Consider the following 16,528-nt stretch of genomic DNA (forward strand, 5'->3'; position numbering starts at 1 on the left):
TAGCCGGGGAGCGGGACACTTCCAGGTACGGGGAGAGGCGAGGCACCTCCTCTTCCTCATCTGCTCCCCTTCTCATTGGTCGCACGCGGTCTGTCACTAAACACCAACCACTACAATCAGCAACAGTCACCAGTGCAGCATGAGCATACCTGTACATTTTCTGTGGTACTGTAGCTGCACTACATGGTCTATCCTGGCAGTCTGGATCACAGGTTACAAAGAGCTCTGTATGGAGAGGTATCTAGACCAGTGACTGCCTATCCAGCTGTGTTGAGACTATAAGTCCCAGCACACCTTGTCAACTGGATTTGCTGGGACATGTAGTGCCATCACACCTAGGGAGGGGTTTTTAACTGTATGTATGTGTGCATATATCCCCTCGGTGTCCCAGCCTGCACCCTCCTCGTAATTCCCCCTTAGTGTCCCTGCCCGTACCATCCCTGTAACTGCCCCCTCAGTGACCCTGCCCATACACTCCTGTAATTCCCTCTCAGTTTCCCTCCCTACAGTGTCCCTGCCCACACCCTCCCCGTAATTCCCTCTCAGTGTCCCTACCCGCACCCTAACCGTAATTCTGCCTCAGTGTCCCTGCCTGCACCCTCCCCATAATTCCATCTCAGTGTCCCTGCCTGCACCCTCCCCATAATTCCATCTCAGTGTCCCTGCCTGCACCCTCCCCATAATTCCATCTCAGTGTCCCTGCCTGCACCCTCCCCATAATTCCATCTCAGTGTCCCTGCCTGCACCCTCCCCATAATTCATCCTCAGTGTCCCTGCCTGCATTCATTCTGTAATTCTCCCTCAGTGTTCCTGACCTCAGCCTCCCCGTGACTCCCCCCTCGGTGTCCCTGCCCGCACACTCCTGTAATTGCCCCTCAGTGTCCTTGACCTCAGCCTCCCTGTAGCCCCTCCCTCTAATTTTCCATACCCGAACCCTCCCTGTAATTCTCCCTCAGTGTTCCTGACCTCAGCCACCCTGTGACTCCCCCCTCAGTGTCCCTGCCCGCACACTCCTGTAATTCTACCTCAGTGTCCCTGCCCGTACCCTCCCTGTAATTCCACCTCAGTGTCCCTGCCCGCACCCTCCCTGTAATTCCACCTCAGTGTCCCTGCCCGCACAATCCTGTAATTGCCCCTCAGTGTCCCTGACCTCAGCCTCCCTGTAAGCCCTCCACCTCACTGCCCCCACCCGCACCCTACCTGTAATTCTCCCTCCGTGTCCCTGACCTCAGCCTATCTGTACCTCCCCCCTCTGTGTCCCTGGGTGGGGGAGGTGGGGGGCGCCAGTTCCTTACTTTGCCAGGGGCGCTCAGACCCCTAGATACACCCCTGGCTGGCAGTACAGTATATGTATACAGATAGGTACTGAGGATGTCCATGTGCACCCAGCCCTTCTCACCAGCTTAAACCGTCGGTACGGGCCCGGCCCTAAGATGCGATGCTCCATTCCTGTACCCTGGCCCGGCCTCAGGATGTGGTGCTGCATGATGCCCCTGCACGTCTCCGGATGCTGATCTGGCGCTTCTGCGTTTCCAGGAGATGGGTGCCTGCTGCTGGTCAGCAGTTTCTCCTAGGCTGGAGCGGCACGCTGGCGGGCATGTAGGAGGGAAGACTCAGGAGGCGCCGGCGGTGACTGGCTAGGGAGACGGCCAGTGCACCGAGGAATGATCGGTTTCCTGAAGGACGCGCTGTGATTATTGGCTGAGGCGCACACACAGGACTCTGAATCACAGTGCACATGGTTTTGCCCATTTGCTAACAATTTTGCTGCTGCGATCAGGTCTGAATTAGGCCCAATGTACCATACATATATTAATCTATAGATTGTAAGACCCCCCACATACATTAACGACGGACTGATGCTATTTCCTGTCTGTTATTGCAGTCTAGTTTTATTACTGTTTGTTCCTATTGTGAAGAGCAACATAATATGGTCTTGCTGTATAATTAACTGATAATAATCATAATTATAATTTATTAATCTGTGTAAAAATCAGTCTGCAGGGTTTATTAGGTTCAATAACACCTTCCAATATTTAATATGATGTGTGCAGAAGTTTTTCCTTAGTATTTATTATCACCTGGCTCTACCAGGGAAAATGAAGTACAATAATGACCCCAAAAATTCTTATCTTAGAGCACCAAGGGTGTCAGGGATTTTTGTTACATAACACCTGGTTATATTATAGGGACAGCAGGCAGTGACACTGGGCCTACAGCAGCTGATGATGTCACAATGCTGCTGATGTCACAAAGCTTTGTGATGTCACTGGCTGCTGGCTAAGAGGCTCACGAACCTCATTTCCATTAGTGTATCTTCACCTATTCTAGTGTGAAGCTGCTTTTCTTTGCCCTTGGCAAAATTGTTTGTATTGTTTCGACAATATGAGTCTAAAAAAGAGAAAGCGACCAAATAACAACGGGTCTGCTACAAAGGAGCTAGCGGCTCCAAGCAAGAGGAAGAAGGAGGAGGATGGATGTGAGGAGAAAGGCGATGTTTTCAAAACCGTAACATCAGGAGACATTCAGGTGCGCGAGGAGAACCAGTCATCTGAGAAAGCATCAAAGACTCTTCAAAATAAGAGAAAAAGAGAGTCATCAGATGAGTCCCCAACTATGAGGAAGGTGAGAAAGACCAGCAGCGGCAAAACTGAGGACATGCTTAAGAGAGTGGCCACTAAAAGATCCTCAGACAGGACAGAGGACAGTGGACCGTGTAAGAAAAAGAAAGAGGAGGAACATCATGACAGTCCAGGCGAGGGACCCAGCATGCCCATCATACCCCAGGCATCTGGACGGAGGGGCATAAAGAGGACTAACACAAGTGAGGAAACTGGCCACAAAAAGAAGAGATCAGCAGGTGCAAGTGGGATATCCGTAGCCAGTACCCCAGAGACATCAGCTGCGTCTCACCATCTGGCCAGTTTGACCTTCCACGGAATGCTTGGAGAGGGCGCCTTCGGGAAGGTGTTCCTAGCTTCCCATTCCATCAGCAAACAGCGTCTGGCCGTGAAAGTCATAGAAAAGATGACAGTAGTGAACAGCATTAAGAAATACTTTATGTGTGTAGAGAAAGAGGTGATGAAAATAACTGGGGAGAGTGCACTTTTCCCACACACATATGCTGCATTCCACACACCGGCCCATGTATTCTTTGTAATGGAGTACCTGAGTGGGGGAGATCTCTGCCAATTAATACAGAGCAGAGGCCCATTTGATGTTCCTACCATCAGATTTTTTGCAGCAGAAATACTCTGTGGGCTGCACTTCCTGCACTCAAGAGGCATTGTCCACAGGGACATTAAGACAGAAAATATACTTCTGGATGCAGCTGGACATGTGAAAATTGCAGATTTTGGCCTCTCTGTGATGAATGTCCATGGCGATAAGAAAATCTCAGGACGAGCTGGGACCCTGTTTTACATGGCTCCAGAGATTATCTGTAATGTCCCATATAACTACATGGTAGACCTCTTTTCATTCGGGGTAGTATTATTTGAAATGGCTACTGGAATATACCCCTTTCGTTCTGGCAAGATTGAACTGTCTATCATGCATGATGCTCCATGCTATCCGAGCAATCTCCATCCAGAGATTAGGGACCTCCTTGAAAGACTCTTATGCAAAGACCCAGAGGAGAGACTGAATCGCTGTAGTAACATCACATGTCATCCATTCTTCAAGTCCATAAACTGGGAGAAACTAGAGGCCGGCAGGATAACTCCCCCATTTACCATGTATCCTACCCCAGAGACAATGGCTGAAGCTATACCGGTGGATGACCTGCTCTCACCTACAGAATCTGCAATATCTGCAGAGGATGAGAGCCTGTTAACAGGATTCTCCTTTACCAGTGACATGTGGACAACAATGAACTGCGTAAAGCAAACTACCAGCCGCTGCATCATCCTCTAGGCAGTAGAATCACCAGCTGCCTCCTCATCCTGGCACAAGCACAACCAGCTGTCTCCTCCTCCCGGCATAAGCACCACCAGCTGTCTCCTCCACCCAGCACAAGCACCACCAGTTGCCTCCTCCTCCTGGCAGAAGCACCACCAGCTGCCTCCTCATCCCGGCAGCAGCACCACCAGCTGCCGCCTGCTCCCGGTAGAAGCACCACCTGATGCCTCCTCATCCTGGCAGTAGCAATACCAGCTGCCTTTTGCTCCCGGTAGAAGCACCACCTGTTGCCTAAATGCATATAGGCCAGGTGAGGGACTTGCAGAATATTGGGGTCCCTTGACGTGGGCTGCAAGCTTAAATATTTTGATCAAAACATGATAAAACCCCCTCTAATTTATGCACACACATTTCCCAGTATATTATTGTTAGAGCTGACAGCAAATGTCTTTCTGTTTTATATAAATATATGGCATTAATACTGCCACGCAGCTGGAACCATGTACAATATGGGGAACACCGAGTGCGGGCATATATCTTTTGATTTGAAAATATTTTGCCTATGTTTTGATCAAAATATGACAAAATCCCCAATGTTTTATTTGCTACATACACGCAGGTTTACAGTATATTATTGTTAGAGCCGACAGCAAATGTTTTCCTACCTCCTCCTAATGCCAGTAACACCACACACAGCACAGCAGCCTGGCACACACATGCACACATATACACACAGCGGCCTGACACACACATATACGTACAGTGACCTGGCACCCACACACACACACAGCGGGTGACACACACACACACACACAGACACACACATATTGCACAGCGGCCTGATGCACACACAGCGGCCTGACACACACAGCAGCCTGACACACACATACGTACAGCGACCTGGCACACACACACATATTGCACAGTGGCCTGATGCACACACAGCGGCCTGACACACACACACGCCAGAGATGAGATTGGAGAAAGAAGGGGAGGATTAGGTCAGAGACAAGAAGGGAGAAGGAAGGGAGAATTAGGCCAGAGAGAGATGGGGGGGGGGGGGGCAGGGGGAAATAGGTTGAGAGAGACACGAGGGGTGATTATTCCAGAGAGATATGGGAGGAGATGGGGGGGCAGATTAGGCCAGAGAGAGATGGAAGGGGGGGGTTAGACCAGAGAAGGAGGGGAGGAGTTAGGCCAAAGAAAGATGGGAGGAGGAGGAGGAAGTGAGGGACAAGGCCAGAGAGAGACCATAGGATAAAGAGGGGATTTGGCCGGAGAGAGACGAGAGAAGGAGGGGGGAGGGAATTAGGCAACAGAGAAAGAGACACACACGAGAGGAACGGATTAAGCCAGATAGAGATGGGAGAAGAGGATGGAGGGATTAGGCCAGAGAGATGGGAGGAGGAAGTGGGGGCAAGGCCAGAGAGAGATCGTAGGAGGAAGAGGGGATTTCGCCGGAGAGAGACGAGAGTAGGAGGGGGGAGGGAATTAGGCAACAGAGAGAGACACACACAAACAAACACACACACACACACACGAGAGGGGGGATTAAGCCAGATAGAGACGGGAGAAGAGGACGGAGAGATTAGGCCAGAAAGAGATGGGAAAAGGAAGGGGGGGGGGATTAGACCAGAGAGGGATGTTGGAGGGGTGGTTAGGCCAGAGAGATGGGAGGATGGGGGGAGGATTAGGCCAGAGAGAGATGGGAGGAAGGGTGGGCAGCAGCTGGGGAAGGGTAACAGAGCAGGGGCTGGCAGATCTCATCAGGAGGAGGTAGGGGGAACTCTGGCACTGCTCTCTTTAAAATGGGTTCATATTTTACAGAATACAAAAAACCTGTAACTTTCTGAAAAACCTTATCCCCAAAAAGCCCTAAACTAGAAAATGAGCTACCTAACAAATCATACCCCAAGTCTTACTTCATCCTCCACCCTGAGTTATGACTTCCCATAAACCCCTCATAGACTGCAGCAGGAAACTCAGTTACAACCAAACAGGACGTGGGAGAAAAACGATGTCATTTTTATCTTTACATTACTCCCAATTATTCATCATTAATTGTTTTGCCCTGAAATCTGGCACGCAGTGCGCACTGGTTCTACGTGTCCATGCCAAATTTCAGATCAGTGTGTCCAATAACTTTTGTAGTGTAGCCCCTCAAACACCATGCCCCCCTATCAGGAATTCCCTATGGGGGAATTCCGTTTACTCAACCGTGCCCTTATACTCTACCTCTGTCAGGTAGGTGGTGCGGCAGGTAAGTCCATCAGCCCCTGAGGAGGTGACATCCAGCTACTTACAGGAGCAAAAGTGAAATTATACCTTGGCCCTCCCAACCTAAAAACATATATACCTACACATTTTCTACATTTAATTGAAGACAGCAAAAACTAGTGTCTATTGTGAACACCAATGTGTAGACGGCTTTTACTTTATTTTCTTACTAATAAAAAAGCTTTATTTTTGCTAATTTTAGGTAGATTTTATTTGTGGCGTTAGAAGGAGTAAGCTCACCTGTGTACCCAGTAGGTTTGTGAACGCAGCCCAAGGTGGCTCCTGTGTAGGTACAGGAGTTGTAGACTGACTAGGAGATGTATGACATGTAGTACACAGACCATCATACAATACTTCCCCCTCTGGTAAATCCTTGGCATATACTCTGCATGCTGCAGGAGAGTCCACAGCAAGCGCGGTCCTAGACCGGATGTATATATCAGAATACTCGTACAATATATTCTGTAATAGGTGTTATGCACACCAGTGCCTGCAGGAATGTACTGGTGTCTGAACTGTTATGCACACCAGTGCCTGCAGGAATGTACTAGTGTCTGAACTGTTATGCACACCAGTGCCTGCAGGAATGTACTGGTGTCTGAACAGATAGGGATGCAAAACAAATGAACTCACAGACAGACTGGGGAATATGACATTACGTACACAGAAGGTGATAGGGTAACAAAATAAACACAAAGTGAACAGAGAAGCCCAGAGGCTAAGAAACTGGGTGTCTCCCTAGTATTAGGAATGCTCAGATGGAAAAAGCAAGATGTTGTGTTTTAATACGTAGAGAACCCGAAATGCTGTTGCTAAGGGCAACAGCAAAACCCTAAAGGGTTACCAACGGGTGTGGCAGTAAACTCCTTGGTCAGAGATGGAATGATAGACACAAGGAGAGTCTCCACAATCCTAATCCTCACTTGCAGTGCACAGGTTCAGCTTACTGCCACTAAACTGACACCTGAACACCTTGCACAGTGAGACAGGATTTAGGCAGGCAAGTCTGAGAATACAGCCGCAAACTTGCTAAGTTCACAGAGTAGCAAAAGAACCCCAGCAAGTTAAACGACTGACTCCAGTCTTACTGCTAGGTCTGGATTGGCAGAGTGTAGTACCAAATCCCCAGGCCTATTTGCAGTAAGCAACAACAAATACAAAGCTACACAGTAGTGGCTAACTTTCAGGAACTAACTAACCAACAAAGATTCAGCAGCATCTGCTTAACCTGAGAAGAGGGTTTATAAAGCAGGTGCTGTCCACGCCCCACTCAGACCTCACAGACTGTGAGCACAAAAACCAGCACCGGATCCCCTGCCGTGCACAGAGCCTGTAACCACTGCACAGCAAAAGACCCGAACCGGAGTATCAGCTGCGCTCAGGTTACTCCGCTAGCACTTGTCTCCCGGTTGCCATGACGACGTGGCAGCACAGGGCAGGAGACCCTAACAGTACCCCCCCTCTGACGAGGGGTCAAAGAACCCCTACCACCGGGTTTATCGGGGAACTGCGAGAAGAAAGAGCGTATCAGTCTGGGGGCATGAAGATCACAACTGCGCACCCACGACCGCTCCTCCGGGCCATACCCCTTCCAGTGCACCAAAAATGACAGCAGACCCCGAACCATCTTGGAGTCAAGAATCCTTTCAACAACAAACTCCCTCTGGCCACGTATCAGAAGAGGGGAAGGTCTTCCACTGGAAGAAGGATTACTAATCGCCCGTTTTAAAAGGGAACAATGAAATGTTTTATTGATACCCAAAGAACGGGGCAGATCTAACTGAAATGCCACCGGATTGATAACCCTGGTGATCTTATAAGGGCCGATGAACCGGGGGCCTAACTTATGAGATGGGTGTCTCAACTTCAAATTCTTGGTAGACAACCAGACGAAGTCTCCTAATTTGAAGCTGCAGGGTCTTTTCCGCTTATCAAAAACCCTTTTGGTCACTAATGACACAGACACAAGGGCTTTCTTCACTTTCCTCCAAATACCTCTAAGGACCGAAACCACAGAGGAACCACCTGGCGTGGAGTCCAGGGGGTCAAAAGAATTGGCCTTAGGATGATGCCCATACACACAAAGGAAGGGAGAGATCCCTGTAGCAGAGTGAGCCGCGTTGTTATAGGCAAACTCCGCCATGGACAGATGAGCAACCCAGTCAGTCTGACACTTGGAGACATAACACCTGAGGAACTGCTCTAAGGACTGGTTCACCCTTTCAGTCTGCCCATTAGACTGCGGATGGTAGCCCGACGACAAGCTGACAGAAATCTGGAGATCGGAACAAAATGCCCTCCAGAATTTGGCCACAAACTGGGATCCGCGGTCAGAGACCACATCAAGTGGCAACCCGTGGAGACGCACATCATGCAGCATAAATAATTCAGACAGGCGTCTGGCTGATGGCAGCCCAACCAGTGGAACGAAGTGCGCCATCTTCGAAAACCTGTCAACGACAACCCAGATGGCTGTCATCCCCGAGGATTTGGGCAAGTCCACCACAAAATCCATTGAAATGTGGGTCCATGGCTTAGATGGGATAGAGAGTGGATGTAATGGGCCAACAGGAACCCCTCTAGGAGTCTTATTTCGGGCACAGATGTCACATGCCCGAACCCACTGAGCCACATCCTTAGCCACCGAGGGCCACCACATCGCCCTAGATAGCAACTCCCGAGTTCTGGCAATACCCGGGTGACCTGCCGACTTCTTGGCATGGAATTCCAGGAACACTCGCTGTCTTAACCTAGGAGGCACAAGCAAAAGACCTACCGGAAGGTCTGGAGGAGCCTGCTCCTGTGCTCTAAGGACTAATGACAAGAGGTCCTGGGTAATGCCCACTTTAATACATGATGGGGACACAATGGGCAACGGCTCCTCGGTGGTCTCCTGGATTGGAGCAAAACTCAGCGAGAGCGCATCAGCCTTGATGTTTTTTGACCCAGGGCGATATGTTATCAAAAAATTAAAGCGAGCAAAAAACAAAGCCCATCGTGCCTGCCTGGCATTGAGACGCTTCGCTGACTCTAAATATGCCAGATTCTTATGGTCGGTGAGAATTGAGACCACAAACTTAGCCCCCTCAAGCCAGTGTCTCCACTCCTCGAGTGCATCCTTAATAGCCAACAATTCCCGGTTACCCACGTCATAATTCATCTCGGCAGGCGAAAATTTACGGGAAAAGTAAGCACAGGGATGAAGGCGATTATCAGACACTCCCATCTGAGAGAGCACTGCCCCAATACCCATCTCAGAGGCATCCACCTCCACCACAAAAGGACGCTCTGGATCTGGGTGTCGCAGCACCTTGGCCGAGACAAATGCCCTTTTGAGACGGGCAAAAGCCGCTTTAGCCTCACAAGACCAGTGAGCAACATCCGCCCCTTTCTTAGTGAGTGCCACCAAGGGCGCCACTATAGACGAAAATCCAGCGATAAATCGTCTATAAAAATTTGCAAAGCCCAGGAAACGCTGAAGCGCCTTCAAACTAGTGGGCTGCACCCAATCCAGGACTGCCTGTACCTTGGAACCCTCCATTTGGAAACCTTCTGGGGAGATAATATATCCTAGAAATGCGATTTGCTGAACTTCAAATTCGCACTTCTCCAGCTTCGCCCCAAGCCGGTGGTCTCTGAGTTTCTGGAGAACTAAGCGTACATGCTTCCGATGTTCCTCCAGGGAATGGGAGAAGATTAGGATGTCATCTAAGTATACAACTAAGAATCTATCCAAATATTCCCTGAGTACATCGTTCATGAAATCCTGGAAGACTGCCGGGGCATTACAGAGCCCAAAAGGCATCACCAAATATTCATAATGCCCTGAGTGGGTATTAAAGGCAGTCTTCCATTCATCCCCCTCTCTTATTCGGATTAGATTGTACGCCCCGCGTAGGTCAATCTTAGAAAAAATGGTGGCAGTACGAAGCTGGTCAAACAAGACCAAAATGAGAGTCAGTGGGTATGAGTTTTTAATCGTGATACGGTTCAATTCCCTGAAGTCGATGCAGGGTCGCAACGAACCGTCCTTTTTACCCACGAAGAAGAACCCCGACCCAACTGGAGACTGTGAAGGTCTGATAAATCCCTTAGCCAAGTTCTCCTGAATGTACTCTGCCATAGCCTGAGTCTCAGGACGTGACAGGGAGTACAACCTGCTCTTGGGAAGCTTAGCATTTGGCAACAAATCAATGGCACAGTCATAGGGGCGATGGGGAAGTAGTACCTCTGCAACTTTTTTGGAGAACACGTCCGCAAAATCTGCATAACACCCTGGCAATCCTGGCAAACTTAGCTGCGAGAGCCTGACTGGAAGGCTCAAGCAACTCCTGAAACAATCAGTACCCCAACTAAGAATCTCCCCAGAGACCCAGTCAAATTGAGGATTGTGGGCCCTTAACCAGGGTAACCCCAACACCAATGGGGCAAAAGTACAGACAGTCACATAAAAGGACAATTTTTCAGAGTGTGTGGCTCCAATAAACAAAGAAATCTGGCTAGTGCAAGAGGTAATTTTACCTTGGGATAATGATTCCCCGTTTAACCCACAAATCTCAATTTCCGATGCCAAGGGTACTAAGGGAACAGAGTGTTTCAGGGCGAATTGGCGGTCCATAAAAACTCCGTCGGCCCCACTGTCCACAAAGGCCTCAGTCTTGACAGTTTGACCGAGGATCTTCAAGGTCACCGGAATGATAAAAGTCTTCTTCGGAAATTCTGACTTCTGGCCTGACAGGATATTTCCCATCACCCTCAGGACCTGAAGTTTTCCTGCTTTTCTGGGCATGATCCTACCACATGACCTTTATTCCCACAGTACAAACACAACCCCTGCTGTCTCCTCCGCGTCTTCTCACGCGAGGAGAGGCGGGTAGCCCCAATCTGCATAGGCTCCTCAGAAAATTCCTCAGAGTCTGAGGTACCCTTGGGAAAGAAGGAAACCTCGGTCTCCCTTTCAAGCCTACGCTCTCTCAGCCGTCTATCCACCTGGATGGATAACTGCATGAGCTGATCCAAGCTATCAGGCAAGGGATATTGTACCAGTTGGTCTTTTATCTGGTTAGAAAGACCTCTTCGGTACTGGTGTCTCAGGGCTGGGTCATTCCACTGGGTATCATGGGCCAACCTCCGAAACTCCGTACAGTAAACCTCAACTGGACTTCGCCCTTGCTTAAGGATCGAAATCTGAGCCTCGGCTGAGGCCGTCTTGTCAGGGTCATCATACAACATGCCCAGTGCCGTAAAAAAAGCATCAACACTTTTAAGCGACGGACAGTCAGGCTGCAACCCATATGCCCAGACCTGTGGGTCTCCTTGTAGCAAGGAAATCACTATGCCCACCCGCTGAATCTCCGACCCAGAAGACTGAGGCCTAAGCCGGAAGTATAGCTTGCAGCTCTCCTTGAAACAAAAGAACTGCGAGCGATCTCCAGAAAAACGATCCGGGAGATTTACTTTCGGCTCCTTAACCCCTGAAGGTGCTGCTGCTGCGGGAGCTCCGCCAGCGGCCTGGGAGGTGTGCATTTTAATGGACAAATCATTAAATTGTCGAGTCAGGACCTGCACCTGATCGACCACCTGTTGCAACGTATTTTGAGGGGTATGCTCCATATTCCCACAAAATTTCAACAGGAGTATTAGGCTGCTGAATATGTTATGCACACCAGTGCCTGCAGGAATGTACTGGTGTCTGAACTGTTATGCACACCAATGCCTGCAGGAATGTACTAGTGTCTGAACTGGTATGCACACCAGTGCCTGCAGGAATGTACTGGTGTCTGAACAGATAGGGATGCAAAACAAATGAACTCACAGACAGACTGGGGAATATAACATTACGTACACAGAAGGTGATAGGGTAACAAAATAAACACAAAGTGAACAGAGAAGCCCAGAGGCTAAGAAACTGGGTGTCTCCCTAGTATTAGGAATGATCAGATGGAAAAAGCAAGATGTTGTGTTTTAATACGTAGAGAACCCGAAATGCTGTTGCTAAGGGCAACAGCAAAACTCTAAAGGGTTACCAACGGGTGTGGCAGTAAACTCCTTGGTCAGAGATGGAATGATAGACACAAGGAGAGTCTCCACAATCCTAATCCTCACTTGCAGTGCACAGGTTCAGTTTACTGCCACTAAACTGACACCTGAACACCTTGCACAGTGATACAGGATTTAGGCAGGCAAGTCTGAGAATACAGCCGCAAACTTGCTAAGTTCACAGAGTAGCAAAAGAACCCCAGCAAGTTAAACGACTGACTCCAGTCTTACTGCTAGGTCTGGATTGGCAGAGTGTAGTACCAAATCCCCAGGCCTATTTGCAGTAAGCAACAACAAATACAAAGCTACACAGTAGTGGCTAACTTTCAGGAACTAACTAACCAACAAAGATTCAGCAGCATCTGCTTAACCTGAGAAGAGGGTTTATAAAGCAAGTGCTGTCCACGCCCCACTCAGACCTCACAGACTGTGAGCACAAAAACCAGCACCGGATCCCCTGCCGTGCACAGAGCCTGTAACCACTGCACAGCAAAAGACCCGAACCGGAGTATCAGCTGCGCTCAGGTTACTCCGCTAGCACTTGTCTCCCGGTTGCCATGACGACGTGGCAGCACAGGGCAGGAGACCCTAACAATAGGTACACTCTTTCTTAACTATCGCTCTCTGTATAAAGACATGCAGAATACTCAAGTGTTTGTAAAAGTCACAGCGCTGTATACAGGCGCCTTAACAAGGGAGACTTTGCCGTGCAGTCCCAGATACCAGATGCAGCTATGCTTATAAGATGGCACCCAGCGTCTCCGTCAGGGAGTGAGGGAAAGTGTGAGGCAGCTCCAGGGCATGACAATGTGCAGTAGATGTCACCCTGAGCTGGGGGAGGGGCTACAGGTCAAGCGCCATCTCCCCTATGCTGGTCTTCCAACCCATGTACTAGCGAGCCTTACTAAATGGGGCGTTAGTACACCCGACCTGTACTCTGATTCCCTGGGGTCTAACGGCGTCCGTGCTCGGTGGCAGTGTCCATGTCAGAGCCGCGACTCGTCTCCCTAGGTCGCGGACGGATCGTGATTTAATGGCGGGTCCCGCTTGGGGGACCCTCTTACCTCCTTCCCGCAGTAGCCATGCGATCCAAGAGAGAAGATTTACCAAGGTAAAAGGCCCGGCGCTTAGAAATAAGATGTTTGACCTGAAAGCAGCTGTTAAAGGGATAGTTAGTCCCTTAAGAGTTTAGAGTAAAGGAAAGAATGTGGGGGGTCATTCCGAGTTGTTCGCTCGCTAGCTGCTTTTAGCAGCTTTGCACACGCTAAGCCGCCGCCTACTGGGAGTGAATCTTAGCATCTTAAAATTGCGAACGATGTATTCGCAATATTGCGATTACACACCTCGTAGCAGTTTCTGAGTAACTTCAACCTTACTCGGCATCTGCGATCAGTTCAGTGCTTGTCGTTCCTGGTTTGACGTCACAAACACACCCAGCGTTCGCCCAGACACTCCCCCGTTTCTCCGGCCACTCCTGCGTTTTTTCGGGAAACGGTAGCGTTTTTTCCCACACGCCCATAAAACGGCCTGTTTCCGCCCAGTAACACCCATTTCCTGTCAATCACACTACGATCGCCAGAACGATGAAAAAGCCGTGAGTAAAAATCCTAACTGCATAGCAAATTTACTTGGCGCAGTCGCAGTGCGGACATTGCGCATACGCATTAAGCGGAAAATCGCTGCGATGCGAAGATTTTTACAGAGCGAACAACTCGGAATGACCACCGTACAGCGCTGGAAAACTGGATTTAAAATAATATGTATATTTTTTATTTTTTAGTCTTAAAATATCTAGTTGCAACTAGCAAATAACATGAAATATTAGATAAAAATTGGTATAAATATGACCAAAGAAGGGCAAACACAGCATAGTAAAATGTTTGGAATATTACCACATAAGGAAGCCACACACAGTGTCCATTTTGTAATCCTTGGAAGAAATGCCACAGTCCAGGGGATAAACGTGCCACTTGTTATGAGATCCAAGAGAGCAGTCTGCGACTGTGCTTAAGCCAGGACGACTCCACCGCATGTACCCGGGAACTGAGCCGAGGGAGTATGTGATGCTGCTTGGGAGGTGATAGCAGTGCCAGATTAAGGTCCACATGGGCCTGGAGCTGAAATTTATGAAGGGCCTATTGTGTGCCTTAGCAGGAGGTGTAACAAACGCTGCAGTGAGGATGGTCTAAATAGGGGGTGTGGTCTGTGCCATGAGTTTGGCTATCTCCATGGAGGTCATAGCTAGTGCCCACCTTCAACCACATAATAGTGGAGCAGAGCAATAGTGACCACCGTATAATACAGAGAGCTTTGCAGTGACCGCCATATAACACAGAGAGCTGTATCAACATGCAAAGAAGGTGGGAAGGGGAGCAATGATGGGAAAAAAACAGAGCAGATGTGGAAAGATTAGAAAAGATGGCGGCAATACAGAGCAAATGGGGAAAGGGGAGCAGAGATGGGGGCAAAACAGAGCAGACAGGGCACTGAGGGCTCCTGGGACACACTTACTGACACATACTTACTGACGTAGACACCACTTACTGACACAGACACCTCTCACTGACACAAACACACTGACACAGACCCTATTACGGACACATACACACTTACTGACACAAACATTTGACACATACACTACTTACTGACAGATACCCCTTACTGACACAGATAACACTTTCTGGCACATACATACATACATACCTAATGACAGATACCACTTACTGACACAGAAACATCTTACTGACAGACACCCCTTACTGACAAAGATTCCACTTACTGATACAAACACACTTATAGACACACCTTACTGACACAGACACACCTTACTGATACAAACACATTTACTGATGGATACCCATTACTGACAGATACCACTTAATAAAGCAGACACCCCTTACGGACATAGATTACACTTACTGACACACATACGATTTATTAGCACATACATACTTACTGACACAAACACATACAAATTTACTGACACAGACACCACTAACTATCAGAAGCCACTTGCTGACTCACAAATACATACAGCACATATAAACTTACTGACACAGGCACCATTCAAATGGGATGAGGAGACCATTGGGCCTTTCGTCCCCCCCCCCCCCCCCCCAAAAAAAAAAAGCAGTCCCTCCCTCCTAGACTATGTATTAGTGTGCCCCCCTCCCCTCTTAATCTGTATATGTATTAGCGTGACTCCTCCCCTCCTAGTCTGTACTGTGTTTGCATTATTGTACCCCCCTTCTCCTAGTCTTTATGTACATATTGTGTCCTGACTCCCCCTTCCCTATAATTTGTAGTCTGCATCCCTGCCCTTGGTGTTTACCTGCTTTCCTCATGGCAGCTCAGCTCCTCCTCTGGTCTCACCATCTGGCATCCAGGAATGCAGGATAAATGGACACTGAGGTTCACTCTTCATACAGCCAGGTATAGCTACAAAATGGTGTAGTGTGTTGCGCTCTATTGTAAAATGCATCTCAATAAACAGAAGGCAATAAAAAGTGAAAGGATTGAGCGCTAAATGTGTGAGGTAATGCTGGGGCTTGTAGTGCGGGAAAGGGTGGGAGGAAGCACTATCAAGAGCCTGGACAGCTGACATCACCTGGCAGCCACCGCAGAGGTCCTGGAGCTCTCCTATACAGACCATACTTGCCTACCTGACCCTCTCCATGAGGGAGAAAATGCTCTGTTCCTGGACTTTCCTGGTAATGTGTGATTGCCATCACATGTGGTGAGCTAGTTAATTGATAGGAAAGGTGTTTCACCACAGGTGATGGCAATCATCATACATTACCAGGAAAGTCCAGGAACAGAGCATTTTCTCCCTCATGGAGAGGGTCAGGTAGACAAGTATGGAAGCAGACACCGCCAACGGGAAGATATAGCGTAAGACAGGGACAGCGAACTTGAACTTTATTAGAACAGGTGGGCATGCAATGAACTTTTGCTCCGTTTTAACATCGACCTCCCACTGCTAAAATATTTCTTTAAAAAAAGCTGTATACATTTGTTTGCTCGTTTTATTTAGTTTCCATATTTATTTTATTTATTTTCATTTGCTTTTAACCCCTTCTCAGCTTTTCCTAACCCCTCTTGTTTCCCATGCCCTTTCCCGCACTACAAGCCCCAGCATTACCTCACACATTTAGCCCTCAGTCCTTTCAGCCAAGAATAGCTTCTGTCCCGGGGCTACATTGTGCAGCCATTGTGGTTGCCCATGAGGTGCATGAGCCGCAGCAGAGAGAGCTGACCCTCCGGCCGGCCCGTCCTCATCACGTAGCGACACTCTTGGGGGGGGGGGGGGAGC

The 16,528-nt window shown here is 48.9% G+C and overlaps 1 protein-coding gene across 1 annotated transcript; it reads left to right on the plus strand.

Annotated features, from left to right (window-relative positions):
* The first annotated feature begins 2,385 nt into the window (after positions 1-2,385).
* LOC134968765 (protein kinase C theta type-like) lies at positions 2,386-3,915 on the plus strand. Its single transcript, XM_063944254.1, has one exon. The coding sequence runs from the start codon at positions 2,386-2,388 to the stop codon at positions 3,913-3,915; it is 1,530 nt and encodes a 509-aa protein (XP_063800324.1).
* Positions 3,916-16,528: the final 12,613 nt, after the last annotated feature.

Source organism: Pseudophryne corroboree, chromosome 11, assembly GCF_028390025.1.
Source record: "Pseudophryne corroboree isolate aPseCor3 chromosome 11, aPseCor3.hap2, whole genome shotgun sequence".
Taxonomy (NCBI): domain Eukaryota; kingdom Metazoa; phylum Chordata; class Amphibia; order Anura; family Myobatrachidae; genus Pseudophryne; species Pseudophryne corroboree.

What these genes read in the sequence shown, in the direction of transcription:
- LOC134968765 (XM_063944254.1), top strand. Translation starts at nt 2,386, where the DNA reads ATGAGTCTAAAAAAGAGAAAGCGACCAAATAACAACGGGTCTGCTACA.